Source organism: Malaclemys terrapin, chromosome 5 (assembly GCF_027887155.1).
Source record: "Malaclemys terrapin pileata isolate rMalTer1 chromosome 5, rMalTer1.hap1, whole genome shotgun sequence".
NCBI classification, from domain to species: domain Eukaryota; kingdom Metazoa; phylum Chordata; order Testudines; family Emydidae; genus Malaclemys; species Malaclemys terrapin.
Genome location: NC_071509.1, coordinates 120,077,163 through 120,093,984, shown reverse-complemented (window position 1 = coordinate 120,093,984; position 16,822 = coordinate 120,077,163). Strand labels below are relative to the sequence as shown.

The following is a 16,822-nucleotide window of genomic DNA, read 5'->3' as shown; positions in this document are numbered from 1 at the left end:
ACAATGCATCAGCAACTACATTGTTTCATGCCTCTAGCCTCCATCTTCTCAGCCCCCTTTTCCTAAGATGGTGTTTGTCTTCATCCCTCAAATGCCTCACTATTATATTTTAATCACCTCAGGGCAGCAACACTGCTAGCTTTAGTTTATCACGTATGTATGTGAAGCAACAGAAATAGCTGTTGATAATAGCATAGGTGCAGCTAAAGGAGCATTAGTTTTATGAACTTTGATGCAGGGCCTATCCTCCTCACTGCTATTTTAGCAAACTAGCACAGGTTATCTACACGAGCTGCAAATCACACCCCTGCTTGCAGTATTGACATACTAGCCTGGTCTGGGGGCCAGAAATCAATCTAAGTTATGCAATTTCAGCCACATGAATAACATAGCTGAAGTCAACATACTTAGATCTACTCACCACAGTGTCATCACTGCAGTGAGCCAACAGCTGCCACTACCCCATAGACTCCACCTGCACCTCTCGTGGTGGAGGAGTACAGGAGTCGAGGGGAGAGCACTCAGGGGTTGATTTATCATGTCTAGACTAGTAGTATAGACATACCCTTAAGAGTCCTACTCCTCCCAGGTGGACAAGGTCCAAAGACAAAGGAACAAAAACTCTTCCACCCTGCCTGGGCTTGATTTCCTGCAGACTGATTACCCTACTCTCAGGCTCCGCAGAGTTCAGTCTCCCTATCTTACTGAGCACTGTAGCCATCTCCTTGAAGGCCCAGCTTTTCCTGAGCTGCTGTCCAACAGGGCTTCTTTCTTCCCTACCTGCTTTAGGAGTCTTTTTTTTGCCAGCTACCTTGATCCATCAGGGACAGTCCCACACTACAGATGCCTTCCTACAAACCTCTCCAGTTCCTTTCCCAGAAAGGCATCCCCATCCCACCTTTTCTTCTTCTGCATCTCCTTCCCCCTATTGCCCTGCAATCCTTCCCTTATAGGAAGCCTGGCCTGGCTCTCCCCAGCTGGATCTAATCCTTCATTGCCTCTCCACTCCAGGTGCCACAGAATGTGCTAACTGAGCTCTCTGGCTCCCCCTCACCCTGTCATTGCCACTGTGGTGTTTATACATCCCATCCCAGGTCCCCACTTGACTGAGGCTTCTAGGCACTATCCCAAATAGTAATCAATATGCTCAGCCAGCAGCAGACCCCACTGTTCTACATCAGGATCCCTTGAAAAATTGAGATCCCACTTCAGCAAATCCCAGAAGCAGTTTCTGTGGCTGGATGCAGTCAGTGGCAATTTGTATTGCTGACAGCCTAGCTAATGTGGTTAATGAGTTTCTTTTACCCTTGCATAACTTTTATGTAACAATACACTGGAGGCGTGGCAACTTCCCAGCATTGCATACTCCCTGCCTGTGACTTTCTGCTGCATTAGCAGGATTGTTCATGTTGTAATAGATAAAAGGGACTGTGGGAAATTAGTGATAAGCCTCAAAATACATAAAAAACAAATCAAAGGTGATTAAGACATTATTTTTAAGCAAATAAAACATTCCCAGAGGCAGAGCCTGTTGGAGGTAGGGAGAGGAGGGGGTCAATGCATACATGCTCAGAAGAGTCTGTTTGGAGAACCTAGTGTGAACACGACAGAAAAGGAAACCTGAGTCCAGTTCCGGCCTTCCATTCACAAATGCAGTAAGACTCTCTGGAGAAGTTTGGTGCAGAGCTACTTCTAGATACTGCTCTAACCAAGGGGCATAGTCATCTCCCATCACTTGTCTCCAGGAAGTGATTTTGGTAAGTATTTGTTTTAGTCTGTATTAAAGGATGGGCTGGGAAAAAGTCATTTCTATGCTCTCATCTGTCTTTTTGTTGCTGAGAAGTGGTGCTGGGTGGGGCAAGGAGAACTTGGCCTGTTTAAATTTCTATTGAATAATCTTATGGACGATCCTGGACTGATGATATGATACAGTAAATAAGCAGCCCTCTCTTTCTCAATGATCCCTTGCCCCACTGCTGCTGCTACTCAATCTGACACATAAAGAGTGTATAGAACAAACTGGTAGTGGCAGGGGATGGACTGGATGATCTAATAGTCTTTTCTCGCTGCAATATCTCTTAATGTAGTGTATGTGGTGACAGGGGGAAGAGGGAGTTTCTGGTGGGGGGAGCATGAAGCAGATGGGGAATAGCTGTTCCAAACAATTCCCACTAGGGAACAGAGCAGCACAGCGATGAACTCCAGAGAGAGCTCTGCAAAGAAATAAGATAAATAGCATATGCAGGTACAGACACAAGCACAGAATTCAGTCTCAATCTGAAAATGTAGCAATGGCGGCTAGCAGAAATCCCTGGCTCCAGAGGATGATTCAGCATTCTGAAATGTTACAAGCAGCTGTCTGCTCCTTGATCGTTCAGCGGGCCTGATATCCTGGAAACAACACAGGGCAGAGAGGCACTGGGTGAATGAGGTGTCGTTCCTCGCACCCCAGAAGAGGTGGCTACAATCTCCTGCTCCACCTCTCCCTTAGCAAAGAGACTCACCCTGCTGCTGAGTAGGTACAAAAGTAAGGGAATTTAAATCCTCAAAAACACAAATCTGAGCCAATTGAGTTGCTGAAAATTATGTACCTCTATGTTACGGTTTGTCAGGCTGGTTTATAGGGCACTGTACTAAGAGTCAGGAGGCCTGGGTTCTATTCCCAGCTTGTTCTGTGGGTTTGGGCCGATCACCCCATCTCTCAGTGCCTCATCTTTCCAATCTGTAAAATTAATCATCCTTATAAAGTACATTGAGACCTTTGATGCAAAGTATATAGGAGCTAAGTATTCCTTATTCATTCTTATGTTGATCTCACATCCAGGATCAGGGACCCATTGTGCTAGGCGCTATATGGACATGCAGGAAGACAGTCCTAGACTGAAGAGCTTACAATTTAATAAAAGACAAGTCCCGATAAGTGGGTGTAACAAACAAACCAAAGCAAGGAAATGGGGGTGGGAGAACTTGGGTAACTGGGATGGGAACATGTGGTTGTGTAGAACAGTTATGTGCACCTCTGGATGGCCTTGAATCTTTTTTAATTGTACGGTAAATGTAAGTAAATACATTGCTGCTACAGTATCAATCTGCCCAGTATGCCCCGAAGTATGAGGCACCACACTAACAATGGCAATGGGGAGCAAAGTCTGAGAGGAGCTAGAGAGAATGATAACAGCAGTTGTTCTAGGAGAGATTCCCAGCTGCCCCTTGATCCTGCTGGGAACGTACACTGCACGTAAATATTTCTACACCCTTTACCCATCATAATTTCTACTGCAGATAGTTGACTCAAAACAAATCAATAGCCACGTTAACTAGAAATGCTTCCGATGTCTACATAGCATTTTGGAGCAAGCACAAATGAGCCTCCAAGCCTGGGTCCGCAAACTCACTGGTGCTCTAAAACTGTGTAGACAGTACTTGGAAGGTGGAGCTCTGATGCCTACAGAGGGGAGTGGGCTTCAGAGTCTGATCTCCAGCCCTATCTGCAACTTCAAAGGGCTGCCTATACAGCTATTTATTTAGAGTACTAGCACAAGCCCCGCTGGACCAAGTCTGTCAACCTGGGCTCTCACTCGCTCTGAAATGCCAATGTCTGCTGTGTAGACATACCCTTAGGGGTTGATTGTCCCTCGCCTTTGAACAGATGATGGTAAGGGAATCAGATGAGAGAGGGTCACATCAAGAAGCTTTTCTGCATCCTGTACAAGAGCCAGGGACAACCACAGTCCGTGCCTTTGGTGGACTACAGTGACTGATTCCTTCATGTCCTGCCGCAGCATCTTTACTAGCCTACAGAACTTGCCAGCAGTGGAGATGGGAGCAGGCTGAAAAGTGCTAAAACGTGGTACAGGCTGTTCTCTCCCACCACTTGCATTGGGGAGTGGGTGAAGGGTTGTACCTCCCAAAAATCAGTCTCTCCTAGAGCTTTCCCTGCAGTCATGTGACTCTATACCGCAACATTGTAACTTCCACATTCTGGTCCCTAGAGAGCTACTGTGCCAAAATCAAAGTTAAACAAGATACTCAAGTTGGATCTTGAAAGTTACTGTCTTCCTAAACATCTAGACACCTTTTTTCCCCCCTTTTAAATTTAAATACCAGGCAGCTATTCACAACCAAAACCATTCTCAACCTTGCCTTTTCTTTGCAGATAAGTTATGAAGCTGTCGGTTCTTGGTGCAACAGGTCAATCTGGTCAGTTTCTGGTCTCACAAGCGCTACAGCAAGGCCATGAAGTGACAGCACTTGTGCGGAATGTCACCAAACTGACTATTCAACATAAAAATCTGAAGGTACTTCATTACTTAAATACTAAGCAGATAATAGTTTGCTATATGAGGCCAAGGTTTGCTGAAGTGACTAGTGATTTGGGTACCTCAACTTGACACTTTAGAGGGGCCTGATTTTCAGAGGGTGGGCACTCCGCACTTTCTAAAAATGGTGGTCATTTGAATGTGTCTCAAGTCAGGCAATCAATAATGCAAGCAATGGGGACCACTATTTTTTTTTCCTCTTGGCCTAAATATATTATATATTTATCTAATGTACTTATATTGCCTATGGATCTGATCCAAAGCCTATTGAATTCAATTGGAGTCTCTCCATTGGATTCTTTAGGCTTTGAATCAGCATCTATATAGCTATTGTAACTCAGGTTGGGCAAATGATTCTAAAAAAAGCATGTCAGCCTGCCCCATGGCATCTAAATTATTTGTGTGGCATGTGATCTCCAATAACGAGATACAGCACCTGCAGATTCCTGCCCTACTAGAAATTCCCACCTTACTTTCTGAGCCAGTATCTCTACAATCCCAGGAGATTTTATGTTCTACCACATTTCCTGCTATTTTCGTCTTTAATTTTAATGCACTTTTATGAGCGCCCCAGCTGCAGTTTTGGGTCTGGGAATTGAAAGGGTGGAATTGCCAAAGGCTCTGTTCCTGCAGAATGCTAATTTTAGTGGGATTTGAGAGCAGTCAGCAGTTCTCAAGAGATGTTCACAGCTTGCAGGAATGGGGTCTAACTGCCTCAGAGAAGAGCTTCACCAGACACCTTGATTGGACTTCTTATGACCCTGGAGAAGAGAGCATTGACTTTGGGCAAGGCAAACAAAGACGTGAACACACCCTTGAAGACTGGATCCTCCCTAGAGCCTGAGTCTCTAGGCCAGTATCATTAGTCTGTGGAACTGGGAGGCACTGAACTCCAGTGCAGTCCAGTGTATTAGGCAGTGGGCAGGAAGTTAGGTTCTCTCAGTTCTATTCTCAGCTCTGCCACTGAGGTGCTGAGTAAACCTGGGCAAGTCACTTCATCACGCTGTGCCTCAGGAGAAGGAAATGTTGACGGGTATGGTGGGGAGAGAAGTACTGACCAGATTATGATGATGATATTAAATCTTTTTAGGTGGTGGAAGCAAACATCTTTTCAGCAGAACAGTTGTCAGGACATTTTCAAGGTCAAGATGCTGTCATTTCCTGCTTGGGCTTCCCCTACAAGATCTTCTCAGCAATTTCAGGATACACAGATTCAATGGAAGCGATAGTAGCTGCCATGCGGCTAGCCAAAGTGAACCGTGTAATAACCATGACATCATGGTACACTTCCCGTGAGTACGGTCACCAGCAGATTGTTCAAGTGCATCCTGCTAAAAATTGGCTCGAGAGAGAATGAGGCAGGAGGACGGGTAACCATTGTCTACTGGGTAAAGGGGATTTTGGTGTCTGAGATTCCTGAGAACCTTGAACTGAAAATTGAGTTTCAGTACTGAAGGGAAAGAACAAGCAGTTCTGTTGTTGAGCAGGGATAAAATTTTCAGAAGCCATAATTGACCTCCCCTCCTACATTGCATTGCAAGCCAATAGGACTTAGACTCTTAAGTCACTTTATTATTTGTATTACTGTACTGCTTGGGAGCCCTAGTAATAGACCAGGAGCACATTGTGCTAGGTGTTGTACACACCGAACAAAAAGACGGTCCCTGTCTCAAGGGGCTTAGAATCGAAGTAAGATGCCTTTGAAAATTTTTCCCCATATCCCTTCTTGTTGGATTTCTAAGTCGAACCCACTAAAATTCCCCAAAGTCCTGCATACAGCCTGCGATAGCTTCTTCAGAGGCTGTCTTGTCTTCATTTTTTCCAAAAAATTCAAATCCTATCCAGAATATGACAAGGATCATGATAAATTATGCTGCATTTCAGGTGACTGGATGATATATCCTGCCTGGTGCATTTACAAATAGAGCTCAAAATTTGGTGAACCACTTTTACAGTTCTACAGGCCAGCCTCATTTGATGGAAGATGCTGATATAGTAGGTGTTACAGTGCCTAGGCCCAAAGTGTTTGCCATGCTAATCTACAATTCCTTCATTTTATTGGCTAGTTAAATAGCTAAACACTGGAAAACACCTTTCTTTTGACTTTCATTTAAAAAAAAGTGTTTTTTAAATCTGTAGGACAACGTAGACTAAGGTCTGCTGGAAATTCTCCCTAAGCTTCCTGGTTTCCTCCTGCAGTCTCTTTCCCTACAGACTTGCCCTCCCCTCAGCAAGGCATACCTCTGCCCTTACTATAGTGAATCAAACTCCCAAAGATGGTAAAGGGGCCCTCTCTCAACTTTCCTGTGCTTCACAAGGAACTCCTCTGTGTCCCTGGGTCTACCTTCCCCCTTCTGTCCCAATACCTAGACTGATGCCATCTCACTTGAGGTTGCATGAGTGCTGTGATAGCCAATAGAGCCAAACTCCTATTCAGGAATTCCGTGAGAAGAGTGAAAAGAATGTCTCTTTCCTTACAGCGGAGTCTGGACAGAACTCTCCACTGATGGTGCGTTTTCTCCTCCTGCCACTCATCAGAAGTGTGCTTAACAACATGAATCAGATGGAGAACTACTTAGAGAAGGAGTGCAGTGACCTCAGCTGGACAGTAGTGAGGCCACCAGGACTTCAAAATGTTCCAGCCACAGGTAAAGAAACTAGGGTAGCAGCATCAACTGTGAGAAAGCTTTGATGACTGTATAACCAGTAAGTAATATGATGGCCTTATGGGCGATGAAGATATCCACTCATTGCCTACTGTCCTTATTTTGAATAGATGTTAAGCACCTCCTGCAGCAGGTGCTGATTGCCCTTAATTCTGACTACGTTTTTATTTGTATTATGGTAGCACTTACGAGCCAGAGTCATGGCCCAAGACCCTATTGTACAAGGTGCTGTACAAACACAGAACAAAAAGACACTCCCTGCCCCAAAGAGCTTACCTTTAGAGGCCACTCAATATTTTGCAAGATCTGTTAGTTGGCTTGAGGGGAATTGGTAGAGCTATTTGGAAAAGGGTGCAGAGCGACATCTAGCCAGTACTGTTAATTTTACTTTCAGGTGGCCCAAACTATTTTAAACTGAAAGCGGGAAAAGAAAGTATTAAATGGATTTTAAAATAAATGTTTCCAATATAGAGGTATCAGTTATATGTTAACTACATCATTTAGCCAATGTTTCCAGGGACTGATATAGCAAAGCTTTACTAACCAAGGACCTGATCCAGTGCCCATTTAAGTCAGTGGAAAAACTTTGAGGGGCATTGGACCAGGGTCAAGGATAATAAGTGGAAAAAACACTGAATTGAAGGAACACTATCAAAGAATAGGCAGGCCCCAAAATTGCCCTACCTGTTACTTACTTCATGCCATGCATGCAGCAAAATCAAGCCCTGTTGAGTTCAGTTTTCCATTCTAGTGTGAAGGTAGAGCTCTTGTTAATTTCATTTTGCCATGACTCTGGCAGATAAAGCACTCAACTAGAGCTGTGTGAAACCCAGGGAGTTCAGACAAATCCCTTTTAGGCTTCATTTCATGTAAGGTAGCACCCTCTCCGTGTTTGAATTTTGCAAACCCAACATTCCAAAGCAAAGCTCATCTCTAATTGACAATTTTGTGATGATTTGACTCATACTATCACTTTTCCCAGGGCTTTCCTCTAAGCCAGGGGCAGGCAAACTTTTTGGCCTGAGGGCCACATTGCGTTTCCGAAATTGTATGAAGGGCCGGTTAAGTGTTTGCAGGATCAAGGCCTTCGATCCCAATCCTGGGAGTTACTGAGCTGCTCCTAGGAGGTGCTGAGCACCCTGGACTCTTAAAGTCAGTAGGAATTAAGAGTGCTCAGCACCTTGTGGCAGTAGGTACCATCTTACAGGATCAGGCCTCCAGTTATTCACAGAACACTTATGGTTAATTTTATAAAACTAGCAGTAGGAGTTAATGCTTAGAGAAAAAATGGGATATTAGAGGACTGATAGTATATTAACAAGCAAAGCTGTTTTTCTGGGGATAATCCAAGTAGTTTAAAAACTGTTCCATGATCAAATAAAGTGTTCCTTCCAGAAATTCATGGAATTAATTGTTTTCCTGTGATCATTGTAAATAAGTTAGAAAAATGTCAGCATTATCTGTGAGGCTTCGTATTAGCTTAATAAACTAACAAAAAGACCTTTGTTGCAAATAGGGAAAAAAAATGTTGGGATAATAGTTCTCACTGCATTCTTGCAGTATAGTAAAATCCACTGCAAACGATTATTAATGATCATTTATTTTAATTAAGTCCTCCCCACTGATCCCCAGAGCTGGAGTTTGTCAAACGCTTGTTGATAAAAGTCATTGTACATGGTAGTTCTATACAGTCCTTTTTGAGCACAGTGGAAACAAGAGGGGGCTAGAACAAGGTATCTCACCATGTGGACTTTATTGCTGGGTTGCACCCTCATTTTTAGTAAAGATTATTGTTATCAAAACAATGGAGTTTACTGTACTTAAATGTAAAATCTAATTTCACTTGAACCTGTCACAGACCTGGGATCTTGGGCTGATCAGCACTAAAGGCAAAAGCTCTTGACCCTCTAGCTCAGGGATGAGCAAACTACGGCCTGAGGGCCACATCTGGCCCTTCAGACGTTTTAATCTGGCCCTCAAGCTCCCGCCGGGGAGCAGGGTCCGGGGCTTGCCCCGCTCTGGCACTTCACATGTGCTGTGGCTCCACGCAGCTCCCGGAAGCAGTGGTATGTCCCCTCTCTGGCTCCTATGCGTAGGGGCAGCCAAGGGGCTCTGCACACTGCCCCCGCCCCAAGCGCCACCCCTGCAGCTCCCATTGGCCAAGAACCATGGGGGGCGGGGGCGGCACCTGCAGATGGGGCAGCACACTGAGCCCCCTGGCTGCGCCTCCACATAGGAGCTGGAAGGGGGACATGCTGCTGCTTCCGGGAGCTTCTATTTGAATCTGAGCCATCTCTCTCAGGACCTCAACCTCAACTTAAATTCCTCATTTAAAAATGAACATGTTTATGTTTACCCATCAAGCCAAATGCTATCAGGAAACAAGTTTGTTATAACATTTCCCTTGAGGTTTCCCAGCACCTTAATGTTCACAGCTAGCACCTGATAATTTCCTGTCAGACCACAGTATATTACAAGAAACTCCTCCAGTTTATCAAATTTATTTTTTTTAAACCCACACTCTTTTCCAGGAAGAGACGTTGGTAGTTCAAAAAGAAACACCTTTAAGACGGTGATGTATTTTCAATATGCATTTAACAATTTTCCTATAAGGATGCTCCATCGACTAAAAAAGAACAGATTTTCATAAATCTGCATGTTGTGGAGAACATCCAGCACTTTGTGGAGAACAATGGAAGCTGTATTTTGAAAGCAATGGGCACTAAGCGCTTATGAAAATTTGGCCACTTCTTTTTGGTGCTGAAGTGGTACTGAACTCTTCTGAAAATCTGGCTCAGAATATAGAACAGCAGAAGCTCTTTGTTCTGTCATAGCTATGACTCTCTCTCTGTCTGGGGGTGACTGTAAAACCAGATGGTAACTTTTTACACCATATCAGTTTATAAACCTGCTACATTTGATGCATGCATTTGACTCTGGATTTACACTGGCATAACTGAGCAGAATTTGGCTTCCATTTTTACAATAAAAAATGAGAAGGAAAAATAAATGAGTTGGAATCTTATCCAAAACTCCCTTGCAGGGTAGACACTTGTTAAAAACTCTGTTTACCTGCTGTACGCTGTTTCTTAGCCAAAAACAGCTAATACATTCTCTCTGCAATGCTGAACAATGTTTTATTACTGGGAAATGTTGCCACTTCTATCTTCCTCGCTCCACCATAAAACAGTAACAAGACCCATTATAAACATTTGTCAAACTTCCAAGGAGATTTTAATAGGCTTTTCTGGAGAGAGGCTAGGTAATGATGTGGTGCAGGCAAATAAAATTATGTATGGAATAATTGTTGATCCTGGGGTAAGGTGAGGCAGAACCTGCTTCAGAGTGGCTCATTACTTTATAAATAATACAGACTGGTTGTTATAGAATAGACCTCCAGCCTGATTTACAGTACGTATAAATAAATGATAGTGATATAGATACTACTAATAATATGGCAAATACTACGGTAATGTTATTTAGAAGTTGTTGTTTTTCAGACTTTATTTTAAGAAATTTAAATGAGTACAAGTGCAGTAAGGAAGTCAACTGAAAATGAGCAAAATTTCCTCTTAACATACTACAAGGATAAAGAATGCTGTATACAAGCAAAAAATAGCTTGATAGTAACATACTAGACAAGGTGATTACTTACCACACTCGGTGCATTCGTTATTGCTATTTAATAGATCTCTTCAGCCAAGCCTCAGCTAGTGAAAATTGGTAGAGCTCCTGTGACTTCAATCAGTGTTCACTGGCTGAGGATCTCGCCTCTTAGGTGGCTACCTGAAGGTTAAGCAGGAGTTGTAATAGGAAGAAAAGGAGAGAGAGAAGATAGAAAAGAAGACATAAATAGAGTGATGGAAGTCTTTGGAGGAGGGAGGGAGGTGATGTAGCTACACCTAGTCTATCACATAATATCTCGTAGAAGTCCTTGAAGTTATTTAGTTACCTAAAGCAGGGGTTCTCAACCTTTTTCGTTCTGAGGCCCTCTCAACATGCTCTAAAAACTCTATGGCCTACCTGTGCCACAACAACTGTTTTTTCTGCGTAGAAAAGGCAGGGCCAGCATAAAGTGGTGGCAAGCAGGGAAATTGCCTGGGGCCAACACCACAGGGGGTTCGGTGAAGCTAAGTTGTTCAGGCTTCGGATTCAGCCCTGGGTGCTGGGGATTGGAACCCCCAGGTTTCAGCCCCATACAGAGGGGCTTCGGCTTCCTGCCCTGGGCTACAGCATGTCTAATATCAGCCCTGCTTGGCAGACCCCCTGAAACCTGCTCGGGAACCCCGGACCTCTGGTTGAGAACCACTGACCTAAAGCAACTGGCAATACTTCAGAGTGGCCACTGTATTTCCTGATTTGTCAAAGATACAAATAGTACCTTTCTATAGCTACTGCTTAAAATTAACTTGATATTTCATACCTGCATTTGGGTTGAGCAGGTGAGAATCAATTGAAATGTAATGTTTTGACTCTGCAATTCTATTTTTTCCACCCACTGTTCATATCCGTTTATATTTTTCTCCTACAGACAAAGAAATCCTGACTCACGAAGGCTATTTCGTTCCTGATCCAAATGGTTACCCGGTAACCAACTCAGTGGCAAGAGGGGATGTAGCTCGCTTCATGCTGTCTCTCCTCAGCAGTAACGAATGGCTAAAAAAAGGAGTGGCAATGTGTACAAACTAGAGGTTGTATTTTTCTTTGTCAGGATAACATAAGTACCAACCCCAAAGCAGCAGCAAAGAACTTTCAAGCACTTATGACACAAGACAGACTTTTTAAAAAGAAAATTTTATTAAGGCAAAATTACAATAAAATATTAACAGACTATATCATACATTACGTATTCAGGATCAAGTTAATATTCAAAGAACCTGGCTAAAGAAGTTGCAGTTTGTTTGAATCTTTGCTTGTCTTGTCACAAAAGAATAATTTTCACTCACGATCCTTAGAGGTGATAAGCACCAATAATTCCCTCGGAAGTAAATGAGAGCTTTGGGTGTTCCACATCTCCATTAAATTTGGCCCTAAATGTTTTCTATAGTTATCAAATGCCTCAGCTTTGCTCTACCATATAACCACTCACAAAAGACATTTACTGCTTCAGGTACTCCATCAGCACAACTGTTAGGCTTGATTCTCTTCTCACAGTGGCTTGACAGCAGTGTAACTGCACTGGAGTTGCTCTTGATTTACACTAGTGTAAGTGAGAGGAGAATCCAGCCTATAATCACTTTTTGTACCTAGACTGTTAGCCTCCTAACTACTGTATGTTGTTTATTCTACTCTTCAGGTAAAAGACAGAATCCTATAATTTAGGCAATCTAAATATATGAACAGTGAGCTACAAACTTCTTGTAGATTTAGGAGTTGAAGGTCATGTCATTAAATCACATCAGCACACAACCATTTGTCAGGTCTGGTTAAATTGCTGCTTGGCGGTCTCCCTCAGCTCTTTTTAAGGGAAGCCATTCTAGGATATATAATCAAGGCAGCATTGTATCTTCAAATATCGGGGAACAGATTTAATATTTTTATATTGAATCTTACAGGGTTTTTAAACCAGTTAATTGTTCTTAATGACACTCTGTGCCTTGCTGTATTCTGTTTTTAAAGTTGAAAGTCTTTTTATATTACTTAAAATTTTGCAAATTTTACTAGTTGTCATCCTCCTATCTTTGATATTGTTAGAACCAGCACTGTCTTCAGTGTCAAAATACCAGTGATTGGACTATGGATAAGAATGGCTAATCACAGCTGAGTATACCCTGCCACCAGGGCAGACGTGCTTGGTTATGCTATGCCCAAACAACCCACCGTGGACATGCTGCTGCCTCCTCAGTGCAGGTTCCCTAAACCTTTCGGTCCAGGTTCCCAACCACCTTCTTTCTGAGTGCAAGCTCCCTTTTCCACTCTTCCCTCTGCAAGGTTTCCCCCATTACCACCACCCAAACCTCCAGTCTTCATCCTCCTTCCACACTCAGTGCAGGTTGATAGTTATCCTCATTACCTCTAATCACACATTAAGTACTGGCCCTTATTGCTGGGAACCTCTGTCAACAGTGGACTCATTCCCAACTCCCTGGTCCATACTGCTGGCAGTTGTTCACTTCCTCTTTAAAGACCTGATCTGCTGGGTGCTTTGGAGTTGATGGGAGTTTTTCCCAGAAGCTGCACAGGATCAAATCCTTAACAGGGCATCAGTTATCCATGACCCTAACAGAGAACTTACACCTTTTTATACTCACTTTGGATAACTGCACTTTCTGTGACAGTGTCAGGACAGTCATGAATGCTGTGAAAACCAAAAGAACATGAGGTCTATCTTACAAAAACATGAGGTCATTCAACGGAAAGTGATTGGTTTAACTTAGTTTTTATCCAGATGTCTGGTATTGAATGATTTTTGTTGACTACTTTCAGAGTATGGTTATTATTGTGAATCAGTGTTTTTTCTTATTCCTATCTCAGTTAACTGTACATGTTCTCAAAGCATCTCAGCCAGCCTGGACACAGTTTAAAAAGAAACTTTGCAACACTCATCACTGATACAAATAGGTTTTTAAAGATGCACATTGCAAAGATAAATGATGATCAACCTATTTTAAAGTATAATAAACTAATTATTTCTCTTACCAATAAAATACATCTCATTTATTTTGATGTCTCATTTCATTTTGAAATAGTTCACCTTCACAGGACAGAAATGTGGAAAAAGAAATAATCCATAGCTATCTGGAAAAATGTAGGAATCATAGCTTAAATCTTTTGTGACAGGTTCACCCTTGTGATCATTAACATTTGTGTGCGTCAAGGAACCTCACCTTTTACCTCAACTTGCATAACTCCAGACCAGTCATTTAATGTGGGTGAAACTTATCCCAGCGGAAACTTTTGCTTAATTAATGCATAGTGTCTAAATGTCAGCGAACCTCCTTTGTGGTTTATTCCTTCAAAGCTAGAGAATGAGCTGAACTCACACTTTATCAACTGAAATAAGGAGACTGGTCAGATTTCCATTGCCTAAACACAATAATTCCTAACCCGTGTAATTTTGGCTACCGTAAATATCAAGAGTAATCATAGAAGTGTAGGACTGGAAGGGACCTCAATAGGTCATCTAGTCCAGTCTCCTGCACTCAAGGCAGGACTATATAATAACTAGACCATCTCTGACAGCTATTTGTCTAACCTGGTCTTAAAAACCTCCAGTGATGGAGATTCCACTACCTCCATAGGCAATTTGTTCCTGTGCTTAACCACTCTGACAGTTAAAAAGTTTTTCCTAAGGTCCAACCTAAACCCCCCTTGCTGCAACTTAAACCCTTGTCCTATCATCAGAAGTTAATGACAATTTTTCACCCTCCTTCTAAATCTTTTTTGAACTTGAAAACTGTTATCTTGTCCACCCTCAGTCTTCTCTTCGCCAGACTAAACAAACACAATTTTTCAATCTTTCCTCATAGGTCATGTTTTCTAGACCTTTCATTATGTAATTTCATGAGGAGTTTTCTGGTCCTACCATTCCCAGAAAACTACGCAACATGATTTAAAACTAAGTGTGATCATTTCTACAATGGGTACTGGCCTCTTACTAATACATGATTATTTATTTATTACAGAAGAACAATAAGTTATTACAATATTACATTGTCCTCAAAACTGTCCTCAGAATTTGCAGTCAAAGTCCCTCCGCATACAGTTGCTGCTGGTAGCGGCTCCAGAAGCTATGAAAGACTCCCTCAACTTCCTATTATCATAAAGCTTATTACACATTGCAGGAAGAGGATTCCCCTTACAAGTCACTACTCTCAAGACACTAATCAATGTGTGCTTTTGGGGCAGGAAGCAAACCCCTCACCAAACCCCTCTAACAGAATCAAACTAAACAATGGAATCTTTGTGGGCCTAAAGCGTGATCTAACTCTCATTGAAGTCAATGGGAGTCTTTCCATTGACTTCTATGAGAATTGGATCAAGGCCATCCATACATAACATGCAATATTACCAATGTTCTAATAACTAGAATCAAGAACACAAAGGCATTACTTTATTATCTGAGATAGTAAACTGCCCAGTGCTTCCTGCCCACTCCCTCTAGAACAGGGCAAGCAGCTGGCACCAACCACCGTCTCATTAGGGAGTTGGGAGGAAAGGGTACTTAAATCCGAATCTATTAAACCACCACCATCTAATTGCAACCTCTATTATAGAGCCAAGCTGTTGCAATTCAATGACGATGATGCATGTGGGGTTCTGCTCCATTATCTTGCACGGGATCAATGTCAGGCTGACAAGCCTATAATTACTCAGGTCATCCCATTTATCCTTTTTAAAAATTGGCACAACATTAGCTTTCTTCCAGTTTTCTGGAACTTGCCCTGTGCTCCAAGACGTATTGAATATCAGACTTAACAATCTGGGTCTTAAGTCTGCAGCATGTAACTGGAATAGAACATACAAATATTGAACCAGGGTTTTTTTGGCTGGTTGGTATATATGGGATTTTATTATTGTTTACTATTTTGTAATAAGTAATTCTCATTATGATTCCAAAACCAGGACCTTGTATCAGGGTAGTTACCAAAGTAGATTTATCTTTAGAAATGTCAGAGAACTTTTGCTCTGTTTGAGTCTGTCTGTAACTTCCTTCCCCTCCACATGACATCTCAGCTAACAATTCAGATTTGCAAGTCAAGTCTGAATCAAGTTATCAAATCCTTGCCATGCCACTCCAGAGGCATAGAGTCTGACTATAGCTCTGAGGTCCGGACAGTCTCTAAATCCAGACAGATACAAACAAACCCTGAAGGAGGAGAAACCCGTGAGCAGCAACCTCTGCAAAATTCTAAAACCAATCCTGTGAATACTAGTGTGATCACAGTGGACAGAAGTAAGTGACATTTGGGATGGGATGGGACAGGCCTGAAAAAATATTTTGCAAGCCCACCCAAAACTGCTAAGGCTGTCTGTGCTTCCAACAATGAAAAAGCTCTTTAAAACTTTGGGAGAAAGGAAACATACTACAATATGTGCCAGCCTATCACTATGAGAAATGACCACTAAAGCCAGGTCTTCTGCATTACCACTGTGAAATTGTCCTTTACACAGATACTTAACATGTAACTCTGGGCACCGCTGTCATACCAATGAAGTTATTGACATTGAACAATATTTTTGCATAAGAATCAAGAGACTGGTCAGTTCCTAGTAGAAAGACAATCTTTGAACTCATAGACTAATTACAAAAACCTTCCTCACGTAGTGCTTGATAAAAAATTGGAACTGGCATAAAAGGATTAGCCTCTTTCGTGTAGAACTGTCAGTCCTTACTAACTCCTGTTCTTCTCCTGTCGGACAAGACAAAGCAAACTACAGCCAGAGCAGTTAATGTCAGCAATGCTATGTGAGAGCCCACAGTTTGCAGCAGCAGCAGCAGCACACAGCACACATGCTTTTGCACCGTCAGCTTAAACTGGGAGAGCAAAAATAATCTCAGCTCGCCTATTGTTTAATGGCAACAGAGTAAAGTGCACATTTCGGCTTTTCTAGTAAAGCATAAATTCTCAAACTTTTTAATTCAGCATATTATTTCATACAAGGAAAAACTTGAGGGGCAAGCACTTCCCCTCCTGACATTTCATTCTTCCACGGCTTGGTTCAAAAAGTGTTTTATTATCTGGACCATCGCCCAGACCACAATAAGAACCACTGTTATAAAGTAGCATGATCATTTTCTGTCCTTACAATTTCCAAATGACTTCTAAAAGAGAAAAAAAGAACAGTCCGTCTACTGTGCTACCCTGTAACATAAAATATAAAGTCTGAATTAAA

General features: G+C 42.3%; 1 protein-coding gene across 1 annotated transcript; it reads left to right on the top strand.

Annotated features, from left to right (window-relative positions):
• Window positions 1-1,422: 1,422 nt before the first annotated feature.
• On the top strand, window positions 1,423-13,645 carry LOC128838031 (uncharacterized). Its single transcript, XM_054029776.1, has 5 exons — window positions 1,423-1,757; window positions 4,157-4,298; window positions 5,410-5,611; window positions 6,800-6,967; window positions 11,517-13,645. The coding sequence occupies exons 2-5, from the start codon at window positions 4,164-4,166 to the stop codon at window positions 11,672-11,674; spliced, it is 663 nt and encodes a 220-aa protein (XP_053885751.1). The 5' UTR covers window positions 1,423-1,757; window positions 4,157-4,163; the 3' UTR covers window positions 11,675-13,645.
• Window positions 13,646-16,822: the final 3,177 nt, after the last annotated feature.

What these genes read in the sequence shown, in the direction of transcription:
- LOC128838031 (XM_054029776.1), top strand. Translation starts at nt 4,164, where the DNA reads ATGAAGCTGTCGGTTCTTGGTGCAACAGGTCAATCTGGTCAGTTTCTG. An exon ending in TTCAACATAAAAATCTGAAG is followed by an intron (nt 4,299 to 5,409) that starts GTACTTCATTAC and finishes AAATCTTTTTAG; the next exon opens with GTGGTGGAAGCAAACATCTT. An exon ending in GACATCATGGTACACTTCCC is followed by an intron (nt 5,612 to 6,799) that starts GTGAGTACGGTC and finishes CTTTCCTTACAG; the next exon opens with CGGAGTCTGGACAGAACTCT.